The sequence below is a fragment of the Neopelma chrysocephalum genome, unplaced genomic scaffold, assembly GCF_003984885.1.
Source record: "Neopelma chrysocephalum unplaced genomic scaffold, ASM398488v2 Primary Assembly neopelma1_106b, whole genome shotgun sequence".
NCBI classification, from domain to species: domain Eukaryota; kingdom Metazoa; phylum Chordata; class Aves; order Passeriformes; family Pipridae; genus Neopelma; species Neopelma chrysocephalum.
The window spans coordinates 726068-748973 of NW_020897771.1; the positions used below are offsets into that span (position 1 = coordinate 726068).

The 22906-nt window shown below is 55.5% G+C and overlaps 3 protein-coding genes across 3 annotated transcripts; 2 read left to right on the forward strand and 1 right to left on the reverse strand.

Annotated features, from left to right (window-relative positions):
* The first annotated feature begins 58 nt into the window (after window positions 1–58).
* On the forward strand, window positions 59–6339 carry RAD51 (RAD51 recombinase). Its single transcript, XM_027696407.1, has 10 exons — window positions 59–115; window positions 818–926; window positions 1338–1475; window positions 1880–1997; window positions 2527–2618; window positions 3045–3139; window positions 4017–4130; window positions 4682–4811; window positions 5035–5156; window positions 5415–6339. The coding sequence occupies exons 2-10, from the start codon at window positions 840–842 to the stop codon at window positions 5536–5538; spliced, it is 1020 nt and encodes a 339-aa protein (XP_027552208.1). The 5' UTR covers window positions 59–115; window positions 818–839; the 3' UTR covers window positions 5539–6339.
* Window positions 6340–15134: 8795 nt separating this feature from the next.
* On the forward strand, window positions 15135–16740 carry TBX10 (T-box 10). The gene is made up of 8 exons (XM_027696314.1): window positions 15135–15189; window positions 15424–15607; window positions 15680–15781; window positions 15848–16019; window positions 16117–16272; window positions 16350–16417; window positions 16498–16586; window positions 16655–16740. The coding sequence occupies exons 1-8, from the start codon at window positions 15135–15137 to the stop codon at window positions 16738–16740; spliced, it is 912 nt and encodes a 303-aa protein (XP_027552115.1).
* A 187-nt stretch (window positions 16741–16927) lies between these two features.
* Window positions 16928–22635, reverse strand: TCIRG1 (T cell immune regulator 1, ATPase H+ transporting V0 subunit a3). The gene is given in 20 exon segments (XM_027696369.1): window positions 16928–17162; window positions 17252–17423; window positions 17510–17630; window positions 17718–17828; window positions 17914–18018; window positions 18155–18368; window positions 18547–18665; window positions 18746–18836; window positions 18914–19071; window positions 19335–19474; window positions 19555–19648; window positions 19650–19706; window positions 20191–20403; window positions 20474–20567; window positions 20688–20770; window positions 20848–20974; window positions 21137–21231; window positions 21325–21554; window positions 21656–21734; window positions 22073–22635. Coding segments are annotated over 20 exon segments (2502 nt in total). The 5' UTR covers window positions 22190–22635; the 3' UTR covers window positions 16928–17080.
* Window positions 22636–22906: the final 271 nt, after the last annotated feature.

Sequence of the window (22906 nt, forward strand, 5' to 3'; positions counted from 1 at the left end):
CTCCCGAGCGGGGCGGGGCCTCTGCGCGCGCAGGCGGGCGCGTCACGTGACGGGGCGGCGGGAGCGTCCGAACGGCCGGGACGGGACCGGGATCGGGATCGGGATCGGCACCGGGGTGAGACGGGCGGGGCCCGCCGGGCGGTCGCGGGGCTCCCCCGGGGCCTCCTCGGTGCCGGGAGCGGCCGGGCCAGCGCCGGCCCAGGGCAGCCCGAGGGGAGCGGAGCGGGAGCTGAGGGGCCGTGAGGGGATCGAACAAAGGGCCGGGACCGGCTCGGCGCGGGGACACGGCGGGGGCACCGGGGAGCCACAGACCGCGGGCTGGCACCGGGCGGGGGCCGGTTCATCCTGGCCTTGGACACTTCCAGGGATGGGCAGCCACAGCTTCTCTGGGCAACTTGTGCCAAGGCCTCACCACCCTCACAGCCAGGAATTCCTTCCCATTATCCAGTGTAAATTTCCCCTCTGCCAGTTGGAATTCATCCCCCCACTGTCCTGTCAGTACAATATCCAAACTCTGTGCTGTATCCTTAATGTGCGAGTTCCCTTATTTCCTTCAGTTTCCCGTGGCAGCTCGTGCCTCCCATCCTGCTCAGCATTCCCGAGGGTGGGACAGATCCTCTGCAGGGTCTGGAGCCCCTTCCAGCCCTTCCCAAGGTATTGGTGGCTGTCCTGAGGGCGGCTCTGGGGCACAGCCCAGCCACGACAGCTGGTGCCAGTTCAGAGGGCTTTTCCAGCCTGAATAATTCCATGATCCTGACTCGTGTGACCTCACGAGCTCTTACCAAAATGGGATCCTGAGATGTTTGGTCCCTTCCAGGGGGTCCTGGCCCCTCGCTGCCATGGCCATGCAGATGCAGCTGGAGGCCAACGCGGACACGTCGGCAGAGGAAGAGAGCTTTGGGCCACAGCTCATATCCAGGCTGGAGGTAGGAGACCACTTGTCTCTGGAGTAAGTTTTCCAGAGATCTGCTGGTCTTTTTCATAGAATCCCAGACTGGTTTGGGTTGGGAGGGACTTTAAAACCCCTCCAGTACCACCCCCCTGCCATGGGCAGGGACACCTTCCACTAGCCCAGGTTGCTTCAAGCCCTGTCCAACCTGGCCTTGGACACTTCCAGGGATCCAGGGGCAGCCACAGCTTCTCTGGGCAACCTGTGCCAGGGCCTTACCACCCTCACAGGGAAGAATTTCTTCCCAATATCCCATCTAAACCTTTTTCTTTAAAAGCAAGGTGTATCTGAAAACTCTTGCTAAATTCTTGTTTGTGTTCTGTCAAAAAAAAAAAACAAAACAATCCAAAATAATCAGAATTTGTCCCTTTTTCCCCCTCCCTCCCAGCAATGTGGTATAAGTGCCAACGATGTGAAGAAGCTGGAAGAGGCTGGATTTCACACCGTGGAGGCCGTGGCTTATGCACCAAAGAAGGAGCTGCTGAACATCAAAGGCATCAGCGAAGCCAAAGCTGACAAAATCCTGGTAAGGATGTTATGGAACATTAACCCAAGATATTCCACAAGCCTCTTTCTACTGGCTTGAAGAGTTATGGTGGTTTTGGAAGGTCTCCAAAGGGCGGTAAAGGTGGTTAGAGGTGTGACATGGCTTCTGATGAGAAGGGACAAAACCCACCAGGACAGAAGTGAACTGGAAGCGTGGGGGACAAGGGGAAGATATTTCCATAAAACACAGAAAATGGATGTTGGAGCTTTTTCCTGGAGCACAATTTCAGTTCTGTTCAGAGGTACCAACTAGTGCCCAGTCTGTAAAGTAAAATGTGTGTGGAATGATACAGGTGCTTCTCCCCAAAGCAGGAAATATTAATTACTGGGGGCTAATGAACAGGGTGAGCTCTCCTGGCACTGCTCTGTTTGGTTTTCCCTCAGGCTGAGGCAGCCAAACTGGTTCCCATGGGTTTCACCACGGCCACAGAATTCCACCAGCGGAGGTCGGAGATCATCCAGATCACCACTGGCTCCAAGGAACTGGACAAACTGCTTCAGGGTAATCACTTTATTGCTCTTTACTGCTTAACCTCCGTTATTGGGGTGGGCTTTTTACTATGAACATGATCCTTGCACAAAATCACACGAAACAAGTTGTGGTTAAGTGAAAAATTTCCTCAAGTACTGCTCTTGTATAATTGATTTCATTTTAGAAGCTGCAGAAATACTTTTTAAGCCTTTTAGTCACAATGCAAGATCCAGAGCTGTCCATTTGGGGATGTTTCTGGTTATTCTAGTCCATGACGTATTTCAAGAAAGCAAAACCAGGTATCACAATCTCACCATTCTTCTGGTAATCCAAAAATAAACCAAATAATTTCAGCTCTGCAGCATCTTCAAAAACACACCTCAGCTTTTTATCTATAACATGAACAAACCTCAGGATGACAATTAGTTTTCCCAATTAATGCTGAAACTTTTGGCCAAATTAAATGTTTGACTGAGTCTCTGTAATTGCAATGTTTTTGTATGTGGTTTTTGTTTGTAATTTTTATTATTAATTATTATTGTTGTTCTCTTCCCTTCAGGAGGAATAGAAACAGGGTCCATAACAGAGTTATTTGGGGAGTTCCGTACTGGGAAGACACAGCTGTGTCACACACTGGCAGTCACCTGTCAGGTGAGTGGGTCACCTCATTACAATCCAATGTACAGACACCACAGCATTTGGGAATTTGCTAATTTGGGCACTTTTCTTGACTTTCTAAGGGTTTATTGCTTTCCAGAGGTTGCTGTTTGTTACAACCCGGTCCAGAAGCTCCAAGCTTTAGCAGGTGTACTCTTTAATTTCAGACTTCAAGAGATTTTAGTATTCCATAACATATTAGAGGCTTGGACTTAATTTGGTAATTTTGTTGACTCCCTAAACTTACCAGCTTGAAGTTGAGCACCTGCCCTTTTGTTTTCCCAGCTAAGTGGGACTTTAGTTACAGTAACTTGAGATGTTACCTATGATGTTATGTATGATATCAGTGAGGGTATAAGGCCATATCTGGTGTATTTATGGACACTTCATTCCATGTTCCTTCATTCCCTTCTCCTTTAGCTCCCCATTGACCGCGGTGGTGGAGAGGGAAAAGCCATGTACATCGACACAGAGGGGACCTTCCGTCCGGAGCGGCTCCTGGCTGTGGCTGAAAGGTCTGTGAGGGGAAGAAAGGAATATATTTCCTCACAGCTTAGCTGGAAGACATTTTACACAGGTCCTGCAGGTTGACTTGACAGATGTTCACTCTGGAAACATCTGGTGTTGCTGTTCCTCTCCCGTCTCTGCCGCTCTCTCCCCACAGCTCTCGTGTCATTGTCCCTCAGCAGGAAGTGATTTCCCTCACTTTTTGCTACTGGAAGGGCATGTGAGCTTCCCAAGCAGCTGGGGACAGTACCAGATCCTGTCAGCTCTCTTGGAAGGGAATTTGGTCTAATCCTGCTGGCTTTTCCTGCAAAAAGGAGTGCTCCCACCAGTGGATATTTGGCAACAAACACCTCTGGATGACACTGATGACACTTGATACAGATGAGAAAGGGAAATGATGTTTGCAGCAGTCATAGGTGTGTCTGTGCTGGCTGTATACAGAGAGTACTTGGAATCATGGAATTGTTCAGGTTGGAAAAGCCCTCTATGATCCAGCCACTCCCCAGCACTGCCAAGGCCACCACTAACCCATGTCCCCAAGTGCCACATCCACAGGGCTTTAAATCCCTCCAGGGATGGGGACTCCTCCACTGCCCCAGACAGCCTGTGCCAGGGCTGGACAGCCTTTCCATTAATAAATGTCCCAATATCCAACCTGAACCTCCCCTGGTAGCACTTGAAGCTGTTTCCTCTCATCCATTTAAAATGGTTCCAATTATTCTGTTCTCTTTTCATCCCCCCGTGTTGCATTTTTTCCCTCTGTTTTTATCTCTCCCAGGAACGTGAGTTTTTATTCCAGCCTTTAGGCAAAGCTGCAGGATAGCTTCTATGGAGGAAGTTGTCACTTAGAGGTTTCTATCTTTATTTCCCCTGGTGTTTCCCCAGGTATGGCCTGTCTGGCAGCGACGTCCTGGACAACGTGGCCTATGCCCGGGGCTTCAACACCGACCACCAGACCCAGCTGCTGTATCAGGCCTCAGCCATGATGGCTGAGTCACGGTAAGAACTCTGATGTTGTGGATCCTGTTCCCAAATTGGGTTATCCTTAAGCTTATCCAGGTGACAAGCTCTGTGGGCAGTCAGTGATCAGCAACACTTCTGGCTGCTGGAATTCGGGGTGACAGCGGCTGGCTCGGCCCGATGTCACTGTACAAACACAGTAAATTGTCCCTCAGTGCCAGCCTGAGGAACAACTTTAAAGCTTGGTTTGTAACTGTTTTTAGAAATAATGTTGATTATTTCCAAGCTCCCAGGAAACCTGGGACTGGAAGTAAGATTTGCACAGCGTTAGATGGAAGGTGATGGTGGAATGGGGTGTGTAGGAACCTGTCCACAGGTACCTATGCTGTCCAAACAGGACGTTTCTAATGCCACAATGAACCTAATTTTTTAACCACACAGGAGTTTCTTTATGTTTGCTGGGTTTTCTTGTGTGGGGAGGAGCTGCCACCCCACCTGGAGCAGTATCCCAGCTCTCCAGGCACCAGCACGCTCCCGTGGAGGCGTTGGCCATGCCTGGCAGTGCTGCTGACCCCGAGCGCCTTTGCCAGGTACGCGCTGCTGATCGTGGACAGCGCCACGGCCCTGTACCGCACGGATTACTCGGGAAGGGGGGAGCTCTCTGCCAGGCAGATGCACCTGGCCAGGTTCCTGCGGATGCTGCTGCGCCTGGCGGATGAGGTAACACAGCGCTGCTTCATTCCCCGGATAGAACTCCGCGCTTTCCTCATGAATCCCAGCGATTTGGTACAAAGGGCTTTGTCGCTCAGTCTCTGCTTCCCTTGGTTTGGAGGGGCTTGATGCCCCCGTTATGGATGGACAGCAGGGGTGCACCTGGCTCTATTTCCCCCCCTTCTGTTCAGACTGTGGGAAATAGCTGGGTTCTGGTTGTTTGCCCCTGCAGTTTGGTGTGGCCGTCGTCATCACCAACCAGGTGGTGGCACAGGTGGACGGAGCCGCCATGTTCGCCGCGGATCCCAAAAAACCCATCGGAGGGAATATCATCGCTCATGCTTCCACCACCAGGTGAGAGGAGAGATGGTCACCTCCTAGGAGCCTGATTTGGGGTTTGTGGAATTGGCTAAGTAGTTTTTAATTCTGGGGTTTACGTAATCTGTCCGTGGCAGGTCCAGCCTACGCTTTGATTTCGTGCCACTCTGAGCCCTCAGGGAAATGAACGTTTTGGGAATGTTCCTACAGCTTTCCATAGTGCTTTATGGATTATGATGATTTTCTGGAAGTAGGATGTGCACCCTGACCTGTTTCCTTCCCTCTCCCTGTCAGACTGTACCTGCGGAAAGGCCGGGGAGAGACCAGGATCTGTAAAATCTACGACTCTCCGTGTCTTCCCGAGGCTGAGGCCATGTTTGCTATCAATGCCGACGGAGTGGGAGATGCTAAAGAGTGAAAAGTGCTTTTTTCCCCCTGAGTCCCAAGACTGTGTCCATAAGGGGCTCCTTTCTGTGTGGCACCTTACAGATACTCCCCAACACAGCTGGCAGAGGAACCCGTTGTGTGTCAGGGTGTGTCCATCAGGACACCCGGAAGGGTTGGGAAGAGATCTCCCACTAGGCTGTAGTCACAGATTGGATCTGTGTGGTGCCTTGTGAACATTCCCAGAGGACCACACCCCTTGTGTTTTCCTGGGTTCCACCACGCACGTGGGGCTGCAAAATCCATGTGGCCGCAGTTCTGAACTTGGTGAATTTGAACTAAAGTTGGTGAGTTTGTCCAGTAAGAAAAGCGGTGATTTATAAAACCAAGCAGAGTGGTATTCCACACTAGGAATTTGGGATTGGTGATGATCCCAGTCCATAATCTTTCTGTTCATTTTCTTTTGGATGCTGCAACCTGCTGGGCTGGGGGAACTGTTCATTTACATTTCAGTTTAATTTTCTGTATTTCATTAATTCTCCATGGAAATCTGCTTTTAATAAAAAGGACCATGAGGATATTGATGACATCACAGGTTCCTAGGATTCAGGCAGGTGTTCATGCAGACCAAGGATTTTTTTGGATGGAAGCAGCTGCACCAATCTCCAAGGAATCTTAATCTGGGTTTTTCTTTTCTCCTGATTCTCCTTGGTTTGGAGGTGCAGTGCAGCCGTGCCCTATATATCTCTTTTAGGAGTTTTTGGGGCTAAAAAAGTTCTTTTGTATTCTGCAATATGTATATATATCTTGATTAAAGAGAATAATATAATATTGATTTGGTTTTAATTTGTTCATTTGAGTTGGTTAATTAAAGCAAATCATTGATAAGGGAGTGTGCTTCCTTGCAGCTTTCAGCTGGGAAAACCTGGGATAACTTAGAGGGGACAGAGGTGACATTTTTAGCTGAAAACCCCCCGCCACGGTTTTTATAGCCCCCCAGCTCCCCCAGTCCACAAACACAGCTCCGCAGCCCGGGCAGCAGCGGGGCCGCACCCTCAGCCCTCACACACAACGGGCCGCACCTGCCCCGCCCAACCTTATATACCGCGGGCCGGCAGCGCTGCCCAATCAGCACTCGAGCGCCTCCGCCCAATCCCAGCCCGCCTGTCCCTGCGGCCCCGCCCCTCCGCGCGGCCCCGCCCCCGTTCCCTCAGCGCGGCTCCGTGCCCGGGCCGCCCCCACCGCGGACCCGTCGCCTCCTCGGGGCTGACCCCGTGCCCCGCTCCCCTCCGCGCTCCCCGGTGCAGCCCAGCCCGGGGACCCCCGGCACGGCGCCGCTCCTCCCCGAGCTCTCCGCGACCCCCTCCCGGGGCTGTCCCGCGCACCGCGCGCGCGCGCGCTCCCGGCGTTTCCTGCCGCTCGCGCTCCCGCTTCCATTCCCGGTGCCGCTCCCGCTCCCGGCGGGTTCCCAGCAGACGGCAGCACTGAGCGCCAAGAGCCACCGCGACCGCGCGGCTTTGCGGGCACCGCGGGTTAATTAATGAGCCCCCGTTGAAATCCCAGATCCCAGATTTGGGGAGTTACAGCGAAGGGAGAGAGGAAAAATATCTGAATACACGGGGCTGTTCCTAGTACCTTCATCCAGGTCACCTTTTACATTTTCAAGCCCTTTATATTGTTTTCTTTATACGCACAAACGGTAGATTTGTATTTTCAAACCCTACAGATCCATATTCAGACTTATCATAGTCTAAAATCTGTCTATAATACAGCAGATAGGAGGGTTTATTTTGAAATCAATTTTTATAACAATAAATATAACGATGAGAAAGTTTATAGTTTGCAGTATTTTACACACATACCCCCCTCATGAATTTTCAGGCATTTGGGGGCTGTCAGGGGTGGGCCCCGCATGACCCCTCTCATCCCACCCCCCCCATGGCTCTCCCAGTGACACCGGGATGCCCCTGATGGCACCATCACCCCCCGGACTCCCCCACCCCCAAAGAAGGCACAAAACGAGTTCAGCGGCTCGGTGCTTCCAGAAAGCCCTTTACACGTGGACATGCCACCCAAAAAAACGGAGGGAAAAATCAAGGGAGGGCAAGGCAGCCCCCAAAGGGTTGGAGTCCCCCCAGCTCCCGTCCAGCTGCCCCGTGGCCCAGGGAATGTCCCCGGGGATGGGGCCTCATCTCCTGCTCCAGCTCCAGCAGTGCCAGGAGATGTCTCCTCCCTTCCCGGGGTGCTGCTGCAGGGATATTCCCTGGGGGCTGCAGGACAGGCTGCACTGGGATGGCAGTCTGGGCTCCCAGACCCACCCAACAGCTCCGGCCCTGGAGCTGCTGCTGCTGCACCTCCTGCTCGGCCTGAGGGGCTGAGAGAGGGGGAACTCACAGAGGGAACTGGAAAAACCACCCCAAATCTCTGGAACTCTCTTTCTGCCAAAATCTTGTGCCTGTGTTTCCATACCTCCGGGAAAAACACTCCCACTGAAGGGGTCTTGGATTTTCCTTGGCATTCCCTGGACTGGCACAGCTCTAACCGATGCCATTAAATTCTCCATCTCCCAAATCCAGGTTCTCCTTTGCCGTGGAGTTTTTGCCTGTCCCACAGTCCAGATGGACCTCTGGCAGCTGCACTGCCCAAGAGCTGCTGTGGGACTGCTGGGAAACTTCCCACTACCAGGAGGGAGGTAGAAACAGACTGATTCAGGGCAGCACCTCAAAATATTGGGGGGAAAAAAACCATAACATTCCATGGCCTCTCTTTGTAAACAAACATCAAACTCCTTAAATACACTTTCAGCTTAAGGAATGCAAGTCAGTTGGTAAATTACACAATGTTAACTTTGTTTTAAAGTTTCAGGGTTAAGGACAATACTGAAGCAATGACCCACCAAAAACACATCAGGACTCACTGGCACTACTTCAAGGCTGCTGACGCTCCTTGGGAAAGCCTGGAAAACTCTCAGAAGCCATGCTGATCTGTCCTGGTTTGTCCCAGTCTCTTCCTGGACCTCGACTGCTTCTAGCACAGGTGCTGCTGTCTCAGTAAGGTCTTGGAGTACCACTGTAAGAGAGTTTAAGAACTTACCAACTGAAAAAGCAGAAAGATTTATCGTGGACATCTGAACTCCCACAAACAGCTCAGTACAAAATTATTTCTGTGGGATCATTTAATAGGAAGCGAACGGGAACTCAAGAACGGTGTGCTCTCCAGAACAGACAGAAGCAGCTTTGCATAGGCTGCAGAACACACCTCACTTGATTTTCACTATTTGTGTTAAAATACGTTGTAGAAAATCTCCGGCCTCCTGCTGGAATGGAAAACATCCTCAATGGAAACTTGGGAGTGGATCCAAGAGCGGAGTCCAGACCATGGACCTGAGGTCATGGCCCCTATGGCCAGGAGACAAGTCCAGACACATCCAATGAAGGAAATCACCTTCTTCTCCACTAAGAAACCCAAGAGGATTTGAGGGACGATGGTAGAGGAGTAGCAGATGTCCAGGAGGGACAAGTGGCTCAGGAAGAAGTACATGGGGTTGTGGAGGTGCAGATCGATCCGGATTCATGTCGTTCCTCCCAGAATTCCTTTAAGATGGCAAGGAATAATACAAAACACATCACCTGCAGGTCTGTTTGGGTTGTGAAGCCCAGGAGAATATACTCGGACACAAATATCTCATTATCTCCAACCACACCGAATATTTCATATATCCAGTTCAGCTGCTTTGTGTCTTTCAAAATGAAAAATTTAACAGGCTTAAATCCATCAATAATATTAAGAACATCAATTTTTGGCAATTGGTTATAAAACTTTCAGTCAATAAAAGGTAAATTCTCTTCAAAAGAGGAAAACCACAAGTTCCTGACACCAGTATCCCCGTTCAGCCAACATATTTGGAAGCAGGTTGATATTTAAGGCATTAAGGGGGGAAATACCACGCCAGAATAAATCACAAATAAATTGCAAGGCTTCCTCCTAGTTCTCTTCCAACCATTCATACGCGGAAGTCCATGATTTTCCCAATAACTGCTGGAAAAATGAAATTATTCCCCGTCTTTTGACTGCTCCCAGTCCAGTCTGAGCACTTGAAGAATAAATACCTGTTCCCCATGTCCCAGGAAGATCTTTTCTAGGTGAAAGCACTGCAGAACGTGACTTTGCATAGTACATTTTTTCCTGGTGTAGGAATAAGAGCTGGGATTTGTCTCACCTCACTTTGCTTCAGATGTGATGCTTCATTTGGAGATAAAAGATAAATTCAGGCTCCCTCTCGCCGCTCTCCGGGGAGAGATCAGCAGCTCCTGAAATCCCACTCTATGACAGATAGAATAAATAAACATTGATTTTTCTCCTGGATAACATTAATCATGGCTTGACAGAGTTACACCAGAGAGTAAACCAAGAGCAGGCACTGCTGGTTCCTGACAGACGGATCCAAACCTAAAAATCATCATTATTGGATGAGCCTTGGCCGAAGGGCTGAGTTTCATCCCCAGAACCCGACGTCCCGTTTCAGGTGTCCCAGGAGAGACGTGTCTGGTCTCCCGGTGTCGTTAACGAGGATTTAGAGCTTCTTTTCATCACCCACGTGGAGATCCCGGGGGCGAAGTGGTGGCCGGGACACCGGCACGGCACCGGAGATGTCACGAATAATGAAAAATCGAGCGGTTTTGGGGCTGAGTCCTCCCCCGGGGGCAGCATCCACCTGCCTGGATGCGACATCTGCTGCCGCCGTCGGAGAACCGACCTCGATTTCTTGATTAGCTGAAGTTCAGCCTGACTTTTTCTTACTCAACAAAACAAACTTTGCTTCTGTGTGAAGAATCTGAGACATAGAAGGGAAATAAATTCAATCAAAAAGTATGGATTAGATTTTTTTGCCCTGACGAGAGGCAGGTGGTTGGTCCGTGCTCTGCTGAATAACTAAAGGAGTATTCATCCTTGTCCTCCTGGGGTGAGGATCTCCATTGTGGCACCTGTTTTCCTACTCAAATTCCGTAAAATCTTTGGGAAAGGCAGTAGAGGACCTTTCAGTGAGCCACCTGAGGACTGACCGAGATCATCCCATCCAACCTGGCCTCGGGCACTTCCAAGGGATGGAGCAGCCACAGCTTCTCTGGGCAAAACCTGTGCCAGCACCTCATCCGATTTTCTCCCAGTATCCTTGTGGAAAGCAGGAATTATTTACCCCTCATGAAAAGCATCAATACTTGAGCAAAAAAACCTGCTGTTTATAATCTTCATTCATGGAAAGACCAAGGGGTTTGTCACTGCCTGCCCCTGGAGGAGGAAATTTCTCTCTTGACGAATGGCTTTGGAAGCAGCTCCTTAAGGCAGAGACCTGCACTGATAAATAAATACAGTTAGTTAAATAAACTCAGTGATTTTCAGGAAGCTAAATAGAAGCAGGATGATTTATTTCCTACTTCTTTATTTTTATATATATATATGTGTGTATGTATGTATGTATATATGTATATACATATATACACAAAAATTTTATACAATTTTATATATACAAATTTTATAGGAAAAGAATTTAATACATTATTTTTATATATATAAAGAAAATATATATATAATTTCTTAATATATATAAGAATTTTTTTCTAAAAATATATGTAATTATACGTATGCACATTTGTCTCTTGGAATATATAATTGATCTCTTGGCATCACAGGGAATTAAAAAGAACTGATGTAAGAAACTGAGATTCAGGGACTGGGAGAGAGACCAGGATCTGGAGAAGTGTTACAGCTGCTAATCGGGATGAAAGAAAAACTCTTTAGGAATTCCCCTGCTGCAAATTATTTTTACATTTCTCTGGTGATAATTACCAACTGAATTTAAGTCCTTCAGGCTCGAACTGACTCTTCAGCCTGTGCCTGGAGTTTGTCTGCTCTGAATAAGTCCCACATGTCTCAAGTGGCTGTGTCACCCTGCCAGTCTTTCACCACCACGCAGCAAGAGGAGAAATCCATGCCATTTTTTGAAACAAAAACGCTTGAAATAAATCAGATGAGTCAAAGCCCCCAGACATATCATTGTCTCCATAAGGGGAACCTGTGGTGACTTATTCAAAGCCCACAAGGAGAGAGGATGAGTCCTAGGCTGAGATGACTCCGCTCCTGAAACCTGGAAGCAGGAATTATGAGTAAACTGCAGCTGGGATGGAAAATCAGCCTTGCCTGGATGGGGGGAGCCAAGGAGGAGATGGGCTGGTGGGGGAGTTCTGGAGCCATCAAACGAACCAGGTGCATCTGAATATAACATATGGAATCCTGCAATGGTTTGGGTTGGAAGGGACCTTATGGATCATCCAGTTCCTGGATGGGCAGGGACACCTTCCCCTAGCCCAGGTTGCTCCAAGCCCTGTCGGGCCTGGCCTTGGGCACTTCCAGGGATGGGGCAGCCACAGCTTCTCTGGGCAACCTGTGCCAGGGCCAGAGAAGTTTTGGATGCCCCATCCCTGGAATGGATGACACTGTGTGTGTGGGAGGGGTATGTTCCTATGTGGAGGCAAAAAAATACAATAACATCATGCCTTCATTTGCCACGTTAATTAGTGCTGGATTGAACTGGCAACAGACCTGTTGAAGTGATTTCCAATCAGTTTGCATCAATTAAAACAAGACCAGCACTCCTGATTGCAATTTCATCCATGTGCATCTTCAAGGAAAAACCATCTCCTTCTAATCCGATTTATACTTGCATTGTGCAAGTATTTATACTTCCTTGTGCCTCCCAGGTGTGCTGATATCAGGAATATTCATCCAAAATTTGAGGTAGAAATTAAGGCTCAGATGTACTGGAGTGTGTGTTTTGCCTTCAGGAAGGACCTTAATAACTCGGAGTTATTTTTTTTATATCCCATAAAAACCTTCACGAAGAGGCTCCTGTTTCTGCAGGAACTTGGGAAGGATGACTTTCCCCATCCAGTGAAAAATTGTCTCAAAACCAATTAAAATTTCACCCTCTCTGGATAATGACAGCTCAAGCCAAGATACTCACAGGTCCTTGAGCTGGAGTCCACAGGCTCCATCTTTTGGTCTTGCCCACATCAGGAAGTTTTCCCTGTTCCACCCTCTAACGTGGCCGGAAGATTTAAGTTTTACACCATCACCACGGGACCAATCACCAAAGGGTCTCTGAGGCACCTGAAAACAGAATGAGCCTTCCCCAAGGGCCCTGGGATCCATCCCGAGGTTTCTCTGGGATTTTAGGGATGGCGTCCCCATGGCACATCAGAACTGATACCTGCAGAGCCTGAGCAATGCTGTTTACATGCACGTGACTGGGAGGAGTGCAACACAAAATCAAGGATTTTTGCTGAAGACTTGAATTTGAAAGATTTTTTTTTATTCTTCTCTAATTCTATATTATAATTTAATTATATAATTGTATTTTTGTATAATATATATTTTATTTATTACATGTGGGAAGGGAAAAAAACTAACTCTAAGTAATGGACATACTTAAGGAAATTATTGCTTTATCTTTGCAATTATCCATTTTCTTTTGTACTACACATTCCCTAGAGCAGATCTTAGATCCTGGAATGGTTTGGGTTAGGAGGGACCTTAAAGCTCATCTTGTTCCACACCCTTGCCATGGGCAAGAACACCTTCCACTAGCCCAGGTTGCTCCAAGCTCCATCCACATGTGGCCTTGAACACTTCCAGGGTATAACTTTACCTGCCGAAATTTTCTTCCTCTTTTCTTGTTCAGGGTTAAAAAAAAAAAAAAATTAAAAATTGATAGGTAAAATAAATAAAGATCCGACTCTGACCCAAAAATATGTTGAGAAACGTCTGGTTGACAAATGAGTGTTACTGCTTCCTCCCTTCTCGCTTCCCTTTTCCCACCAGCTGTGCTGACTGGTTGCTGTTCCTTGTGAGACAATCTTTTGCTCGGGTCGATTCCCCTTCTCACCCTCCCAAAGCAGCTCTTACTTCCTCATTCCACCTGTGAGTCAGAAGTTCATTGCAAAAAGTCATTTGACTGGCTGCCAGTGCTCTTCTCTGGCTGCCGGGGGGTGTCCTTGCACCCAGGACCCATTGATGGCTCATCTCCACCTTGGTGGCCTCCACAGCTGCTCTCCAGCCTGTCCTGGTGTCCGGGGCAATTATTCCCCGTTGGAAAGAGTCAGCGTTTTCTCTTTTCTGAAGGTTTTCTGGTTTCCACCTGCCCATTTTGGACCAGAAGAGCTCATTTTGAAAAGCCATTTTGTGTATTGCACACTTCAGCGCGGGTTCAGGAGATCCACCTGTGGTCGTTCACGCTGACCAGAGAATCCTTGGGTTGGATGGGACCTTAAAGCTCATCCAGTTCCACCCAGGGAATCCAGGAGCTGTGGATGAGGAGCCCTGCCAGGTCCACTCCTGCCTGGGGGCTGAGCCCCCTCCATCCTCCCCCCGCTGTCAGCTCTGCCTCTCGCACCTCCTCATCTCCCCGCTCGATACAGGCCCCGCGGCCACGGCCCGGCTGACAGCGGGAGATGGATGGGGCCGAGCCGGCTCCACGGGGCGCGGGACACGTGTGCGGGTGTGACGGATGGAGGGGGGCCTGGGGAGATGATTCCTCCCTCGTTTTGCATCAGCCCTGCTTCCAAAATCCGGTGCTGCCCATGCCGCGCCCTTGACCCCACCCTATAGCGTACGGGGGACACAGGATTCTCCCCGTGTTACGACGGGCATGGGAAGGATTTAAGTGTTGACCCCAAGGCAGAAGGGAAGACTGAGACCCAGCTTGGAGACATGCAAAGCAGGGAGGGATTTCAGTCCAGTGCCACCATCACTGGGGCACCAATGGGGAGAAAAAACCACCAGCATCCCCATGAGGACATCTCCTTCTCATCCAGATCCTTCCCCAGAGCTTCAGCATCCCTCATCCCACTGGAGTACACTCTGTGGTGTGCAGTGAGACAGTTCGTAGGGGACTGGGGGGCTCTGGACTAGCCCCCTGCTTTCCCACCATAGCCCCCTGCCCTGGTGTCTGTCACCTCCCTGCAAATATCCCTCAGCCCCACGGCACCAACTTGTCCCCATCCATCTCCCACTGTCAGGCCAGTACTGAACACGGTGATGGGGGGCAGGGGGGTCCCAGGTACCAGGCCAGAGACAGGACCCACACTGGGATGGGTTTAGGGAAGGGAGCAGCCTGATCCTCCCTCCCACCCCACAGAGGCTTTGCCAGAACAGCCAATGCCTCAACACCTCACTGTGATTTTTAATATCGGGTGGTGACGGCAGCGCGCAGAGAGGGGCTTTGCCCGGGGGGAGGGGGTTGGAGCAGCCCCCATCTCCCCTGCTCAGATCTGTGATAGAAAGGGGACATGGAGACCCCAAAACAGATGTCTCTCTGCAGCCCAGGGTGCCCCAAGCCCCAGCTGGGGATCAGTGGTGGTCCCAGCGGTGCCACCGCTCACCTCCTATCCGTCATCATCGCGTCAAGGCAGGTCAGGGAAGGGGGCCGTGCTCCAGCCTCTGAGGACCACCTCAGCTCCAGCCCCCGCCTCTCCACGCCGGAGCTGGGGCATAAAACCCCTGGCAGGCTGTGGGGGACAGTCCAGAGCCAGCGCTGCACTGGGACGGGGCTTCAGAGGGGTCCCCACTGCCACCATGCCTGGAGACAGAGCCACGGACACCTCCTACCCTCCTGCTGCACCCATGGCAGGTAAAACTCACCCGCGGTAACGCTCCCTGGTCCCACTGGTGGGGTCCTGTGGTGGGGTCCCACAGTGTTATAAGGTGTGGGGGGGTCACCCAGCCCCAAAAGAGTGGGACTGCAATAGGGAGGGGGATAAAACCCACCCCAACCCTCCCATCCCTCCACAGAGGGAGGGTGTGATGCGGTGTCCGCACACCAGGTCTGCTTCCCCAGACCAACACCCCCTTCATCCCTCTGCAGCCTTCCTGGGGGCTGCAGGTGAGGGATCCCCGTGTGCCCCTGGTCTTGGGTGGGCTGGCGAGGGGCCAGGGGCCAGCGGCAAGAACCGGCGCGTGTGCCACGCCGTGGCACGGCTGGAGATGGGCAGCCTCTGGGAGGAGTTCAACCGCCTGGGCACCGAGATGATCGTCACCAAAGCGGGCAGGTTGGCACCCGAGGGGCACGGGGGGCTGCCAGGGCGGGGGCACAACCTTCCCACCCCCCCCTCTCTACGCAGGAGGATGTTTCCCACCTTCCAGGTGAAGCTGTCGGGGTTGGATCCGCTGGCTGACTACGTCTTGCTCATGGATTTCATCCCGCTTGACGACAAGAGATACAGGTGGAGATGGGGTGATGGGGGCAGGGGGTTGGATCTGGGGGTGCTGAGCCCCACCCCACCCTGCAGATACGCCTTCCACAGCTCCTCCTGGCTGGCGGCGGGCCGGGCCGAGCCGGCAGCTCCCGGACGTGTCCACTTCCACCCCGACTCCCCCGCCAAGGGCGCCCAGTGGATGCGGCAGATCGTCTCCTTCGACAAGCTCAAGCTGACCAACAACCTCCTGGACGACAACGGCCACGTGAGGACCCCACCGTGGGGCGGGCGATGGGGGGGGGACACGATGCACCCCTGCACGGGGGGGGGTTCCTGCCACCTTCCCCTTTCCCCCCGCCCAGATCATCCTCAACTCCATGCACCGCTACCAGCCCCGATTCCACGTCGTCCTCGTGGACCCGCGGCGCGACAGCGAGCGCTTCGCCCACCAGAACTTCAAGTCCTTCAGCTTCCCCGAGACCCAGTTCATGGCGGTGACGGCCTACCAGAACCACCGGGTGAGCACGGGGGGCGGGGGGGGTCGGGACACCGGGGTACCCTCCCAGGGACCCCCTGACCCCGCTCCCCGCCACAGATCACCCAGCTGAAGATCGCCAGCAACCCCTTCGCCAAGGGATTTCGGGATGGAGACCCCGAGCCATGGTAAGGGACCCCCGGACGCTGCCCCCACACCGCAGTGAGGGGGTCACGCCACCTCCCCTGACCCCCCATCTCTCTTGCAGGTGTGGGGTGCCGGCAGGGTCGCTGCTGGGGGCGACAACCCGCGCCCGGGCCGCCCCACTGCCCCCCCGCCCCGAGAAGCAGGAGAAAGGTAGGGGGGCTGCGGAGGGGGCTGACCCCCTGCTGTTGCCTCTCTCCCCCCCCAGGGGCTCCCCGCAGCCACGGGGCGCTGGTTGCTGCCGCCCAACAACCAGCGGCACCCCCCAATTTCCCCGAGCTCCCTGCACCTCCCTTCCAGCCCCTGACCTGCCCCCCCCAACGTCTACGTGGGGGCCAAACCCCGCACCCTGCCCTACCCCCTGCCCACCTTCCCCCCGCTCAGCACCTACGGCACCACCGCGGGCCCCACCTTTGGCTACGGGCAGCAGTGATGGGGGGCACCCCCAAATCCCCCCCCCCAACCCCTTACCCAAGGGATGGCAACGCAGGGCTGGGGGGAAACCATGGGGATAGCTTTATTCACTGCCAAGGAGGGGACGGGGGATGCTGGAGCCAGACCCCCCTGCCCCTTGGCTCTGGGGGTCCAGCAGGGGGGAATTTGGGGTGCTGCCGATGTTCTGAGCCCCCGACATTCCCTCAGCATGGCTAGTCCCAGGTGTCTGGTGCGAAGGCGAAGGGGCACAGCTTGTACCCAGCACCCACATAGAACTTATTCTGGAACTCCACCCTGGCAAGGCGAGGTGGGAGGTCAGGGGTGGTTGGTGGGGGTCCATCGCCCTCCCACCCTCCAGACCCCACCAGCTTTTGGGGGCTCACCAGTGCAGGCGCAGGGCGTGGAGGAAGGCGGAGAGCCCCTCCATCACCAGCAGGATGGCTACGGTCAGCACAGCGAAGGCGGCGAACACGGGCACCAGCACCACCCCGCCCACGTAGCTCAGCCCCACGAAGCCATTCCGCATCACCATGGTCCACAGGACCTCCGAGAGCTCTGGGAATGGGTGGGACAGGGGCAGGCAGAGGGGGTGAGGGTCTGCCCAGCTCCGGTGGGGGACAGAGGGGGCCAAGGGCACTCACGGGCGTGCGCCAGGCTGAGCGCCCAGAGCCGCAGGTAGGACGCGGTGTTGGAGACGCAGCCCAGGCAGTACTCGATGGTGTGGATCGCCTGGTGCATGAAGATTTCGGAGAAGTCCAAGTGCTGCAGGGATGGAGGGAACATGGGACATGAGCAGGGGGCACAGACGCCCCTACTCCCACCACCTGAGCCCGCCTGGGTGCCCCTCACCTTGGCGTCAGGGCTGTGCCCCCCGCTCTCCACGTCCTCCTTGGTGGCGTTGACAGAGTTCCCGGCCTCCTGCCCATCCAGCAGTGGCTCCTGCTCTCCCGTAGCCACCGGCTGCACCGGGACAGCATCGGCAGGCAGTGAGATGTGCCCCCCCCTGCACCTCCCCGCTGAGCCACCCACAGCCCCCCAGCCTTACCCTACTCGGGGCGCGCTGGCGGCACCACAGATACAGCGGCGTCCCCAGGAGCAGGATGGGCACCGACGCCAGCGCCAGCACCACCAGCACCATCTGCACCGGCACCTGTGGCACGGGGACATCATTCTGGGGTCCCCTATGGGCTACCCGAGCTGAGAACGGCCCCATTCACGACACCAGGGCTCCCAGCCCTCCCACCCTGGGTAGGGGGTGGGTGGTCCCCATGGTGGTGGGGTGGTACCTGCCCCTGGTAGAGCGGGCGGTTCTCGTCATTGGAGGTGAAGAGGAACATATCGATGAAGTGGATGAGGATGCTGGGGGCCACCTGGGAGTCAGCAGCGCTGTACTTGAGCCACTTGTAGAAGATGAGGAAGACTAGGTAGCCAAAAAGAGCCAGGAGGAAAATCATCTCCGGGAGGAACTCCAGGACCAGCCGGTGCCGCTGCTTGAAGTGCCTGGTGGGGGAGGACATCAGACAAGCTCAGTCTGTCCCTCCTTACCCCCCCGTGTCCTCGGCACCCACTAAGGTGTAGGAGTACAGGACCCAAGTCACCCACCCCTTCCCACCCAGGTGAGTCCAATCCTGGTCCCCTTGGCATGACAAGAGCCAGTGGGAGCAGCCCGAGAACTCACAGGTGGTTGAAGACCCCCAACACGACGCCAAAGCCCATGTGCACGATGCCCAGCACCACTGACATCTTCATCTTGAAGGAGTTGAGGAAGTTGAGATGGTTGGTGGCCAAGCTCCAGATCTGTTGTGGACAAGGCGGGTGAGACTCTGCGCCACCTCAAAGAGGGTCCTACTTCATTGTCACCCCTATGGGACACTCACTGGGTCGATCCCAAATGGATATGGCCCTCGGAAGACACCGGTGACATTGGGGTCCAATGTGAGGGAGGCGTGGGTGGCGAGGTAGGCAGAGCTGGGGGCAGAGCAAGGGGTGTCAGCACCGTCAGGGACCCAGGGACGCAGGCAGGGGGTGCAGGGGTGGGATCCCACCTCCAGGAGGAGTGGTTGGCCATGGTGGCCACGCTCCAGGCAGAGGGGAAGATGACGGTGGCTTTGCTGAAGCACTCGTTGTAGATGAAGCCGGTGTAGATGGAGAAGGCGCCCATGAGCAGAATGAGGTAACGCCCCTCGAAGAACGTCAGCCAGATCTGGTGGGGGCAAATATGGCTCACATGTCCCTCACTACCTCCCCTGCCCCATGCCCTCCCCCTCCCACACCACCACCCCTGACCCACCCTGTGTCACCAACCCTATCCCATGCTCCCAATCCCATGCCCCCAACCTTGCCCCACACCTTCAACCCCATCCCACGCTTCCAAGGCCATCCCACATCTCCGACTCCATCCCACGTCCCCCAGCTCGTTGGTGCCCTTATTTCCAACCCCATCCCCCCCCTCCGTCCCGCCCCCACCTCGTTGGTGCCCTGCCGCAGGCGGGGGCTGTCCTCGTACAGCACCATCCAGAGGGCGAAGAGGAACATGAGCAGCCCGTGCCCCACGTCCCCAAACATGATGGCAAAGATGAAGGGGAAGGTGATGATGGCGTAGGGCGCTGTGGGACACAGGGACTGCATCACGTGGGGTGCCCTCCCCAGCCCCGGGCCGCGGCGGGGGGTCCGGGGGGGGCCTTACCAGGGTTCACCTCCTGGTAACTGGCCACCCCGTAGGCATCCACGATGCTCTGGAAGCCGGCGGTGAACTTGTTGGTGCGGATGAGGGTGGGGGGGGCTCTCCGAGGTGGGGACGCGCTGCACGAAGCACTCCACGCTGGAGCCACTCTGGTACTGCGGGGACGGCACCCGGAGCCTGATCCTGGCACCCCCCTGCATGGCACCACCCCACAGCAGCCCCCTGCCCGGCACCCAGAGCCTGATCCTGGCACCCCCCTTCCTGGCACATGCTCCACAGTAATGAGGGGACATAAAGACATAAGGACACTGAGTAACGTCTGGCATGAGGACCTGGGGACACTGAGCAACCCCTGGCACAAGGACACGAGGACGCCAACCAACTGCTGGCATGAGGACGTGGAGGCACCAAGAAACCCAGGCACAAGGACAGGGGAATATCGAATAACTTCTGGCATGAGGGCATAAGGGCACCAAGCATCCCCTGGCATGAGGATGCAGGAACACAGAGCAGCTGCTGGCATGGGGACACGGGGACACCAAGCAGCTCTGGCATGAGGACACTGAGCAATCCCAGTATAAGGACACAGGGACACTGAGCATGCCCAGGTCGGGGACGTGGGGACACCGAGCCGCTCACCGATCCCTGGCGCAGGGCATCCTGCACTTGGGTGAGGTCCCGCACGGGGCACCAGACCTCGGCGATGAGGCACTTCTCGGTGACGTCGAAGCTGCACTGGTTGAGGATGAGGTAGATGGCCTTCATCTTCTGCACCTGCACACGCCAGGCGGGCAGCGCCAGCGCCACCTTGTCCAGAACCTGTGCCAGGTACTGCTCCGTCTCCTCCAGCACCTGCGGGCACCTGGGTTAGGGATGTGGGTCCCGGCACGGCTCCTAGGTCCCCCCATGGCCCCCAGCTCACCACGCTGAGATCCTGGATCTGGCTGTGCAGCCCGGTGATGGTGTCCTCCCGGCTGGCCTCGCTCTCTGGGTATGGATACACCTGGCAGTGAAAGCTGGGACAGATGGAGACCACCCTGTTAGGGTGTGCCAGGGCTTCCCAGCCCAGCCCTGCAGGAGGATCCAGAGTGGGTGTTACTAAATAAACCTCCGTGTGGACAGACACGGCCCCTCACCAGTCCGAGATCTTGCGGATTTTCTGCCCGATCTGCTCGCCCCAGTAGGAGATGAGGAAGATGACCCAGGTGACGCTCTCGCCCTGGGAACAGCACAGCCCGTGTCACCCTGGTGTTCCAGCCCCCTAACCCTAACAGCCCCCCCCCCGTGCCCCCTCACCGTGGCCGGGTCCTCCATGGGCTCGGGCATCTCCACGAAGGAGGCCACCAGGTACCCGCGGCAGGCACGCCACAGCAGCCGCTCGAAGGCGGTCACTCGCCAGGGGTGGATGACACCGGCCACGAAGCTGCAGAGACACCACAGGGGTGTTGGGATGGGCAAGCTGCCCCCCAGCCATGCCACTGTCCCGCAGGCCATCTCCACCCCTTATCCCACAGCTTCCCAGTTACCCCGTGGCCACATCGCTGCCCCACAGCCCCTCTCCATCCCCCACCCCGGCCCCTCTCACTTGATCTTGCGCTCGAGGTGCTGGTGCAGGGAGGGGTCGAGGATGGGCTCTCGGTCCGAGAGCGCCCGTGGCCGTGGCGGAGAGCCCAGGGGGGCCTGTGGCGATGCGGAGCAGAGGGGTGAGTGTGGGAGGGGGGAAGCTGAGGCACCAAGCAGCCCCCCGCGGCCGGCGGGGCCCCCCCGACCCACCGGCAGGCTGGTGAAGCGCTGTCCCTCCCGCAGCACGTGCAGGTACTGCCGCAGGTCCCGCAGGCGCCCGCGCAGGGACGAGCGATTCCGGGTGACCTCCCGCAGCTCCTGCGCCAGCTGCTCCGACTGCTCCTGCACCCGCAGCGCTTCCCGCGCCAGCGGCGCCCGCGGGCTCTCGGGGCACGGCCCCAGCACCCGCCCCGCGCCCCGCAGCTCCTGCTGCAGGAAGGCTGGGGAAGGGGGGGAGAACACAGTCAGAGTGGAGGGCTAAGGGGGGGGGGATCCCCCTAAGAAGGCCCCCAGTCAGCCCCGCGCCCCCCGCGGCACTCACTGAAGGTTTTCTCCATGTCCTCACAGCGCCGCACCTCGCCCACGAAGCGCCGCTGGAAGGGGCTCACTTTGGGATTCAGCTGTGGGGGGGGAGAATCAGGGCATGGCCCCACGGGATGGGGAGTCCAGCATCCCGGGGTGACAGGCAGCACAGGCACCTCAAAACACCATCCCAAATTCCCGGCACCTTAACCCACCCTGATCAACTTCCCTGCTCCCAGAGCACCCTAAACCAACTCTCCTGCACCCAATAAGTATCCCAAACAGCCTGCACCCTAACCCACCCAGACCAACTCCCTGTCCCCAGAGCACCCCAAAACACCCATCCCAAACCTAGGACACCCAGACCCAACCAGACCCACCCCCCGGACCCCCCAAAACCCCCCCCCCCCCCCCCCCCCCCCCAGCCCTTACTTACATCCCTGAACTCCAGCAGCCCGCGCTCTCCCAGCTCGCTGATGCAGCTGTAGGCAGAGGCGGACTGGAGGAAGAGCTGGGCCAGGCAAACCTCCTCGCTGCGGAACAGGGACCCCATGGCCCCCCCCAGACCCCCAGAGACCCCCAATCCGGCTCGGGGTGCGGAGGCGTCAGGGCACCCGCCTGGGGATGGGATAGAACGGTACAGCAGGGAACGGGATGGGATGGGAATGGGGGACTGAGACACAGAGGGGTGAGGGTTGGAAAAGAGAACACCAGGGCAGGGGGGGGGTCACCCCAGGCGTCACCCCGGGGGTCCCGGAGGCGGCGGCGGCGGCACCGCGGTGTCGCCTTGCTGTGGCCGTGGGAAACCGACCCGCTCCGGTCACACGCGGCTCTTCCCAGCACCGGGCTGGCAAAATACTTTCCAGACCTCCTATTTCCCCACAGTCTCCGCCCCGCTCAGCTGCCTCTGAGTCAGGGCCAGCGAACCCCTCGCCCCGGGACCGCCCCGGCTCCGCTCCGGGCCCACCCGCCCCTGCTGCCCACCCTGCGGCGGAGCGGGGCGGGGATCCGCACTTCCTCTTCCCCAGGAAGAGCCCGGCCCCGGGGAGGGACCGACCGGCCCGGCCCCGCCGCCCCACGGGAACCCCCGTCCCGGAACATCCCGCATCCCACACCGCGGTGGGAAGGGGCTCCTCGGAGACAGGACCCCTTGCAACATCCCCCGAGAAGGATGGCAATGGGAAACAGCTCCCCCGCGCCCCAGAGCCGAGAAACCGCCCACCAGTATCACTAGGACACTCCGGCAGTGCCACCAGGACTCCATACCAGG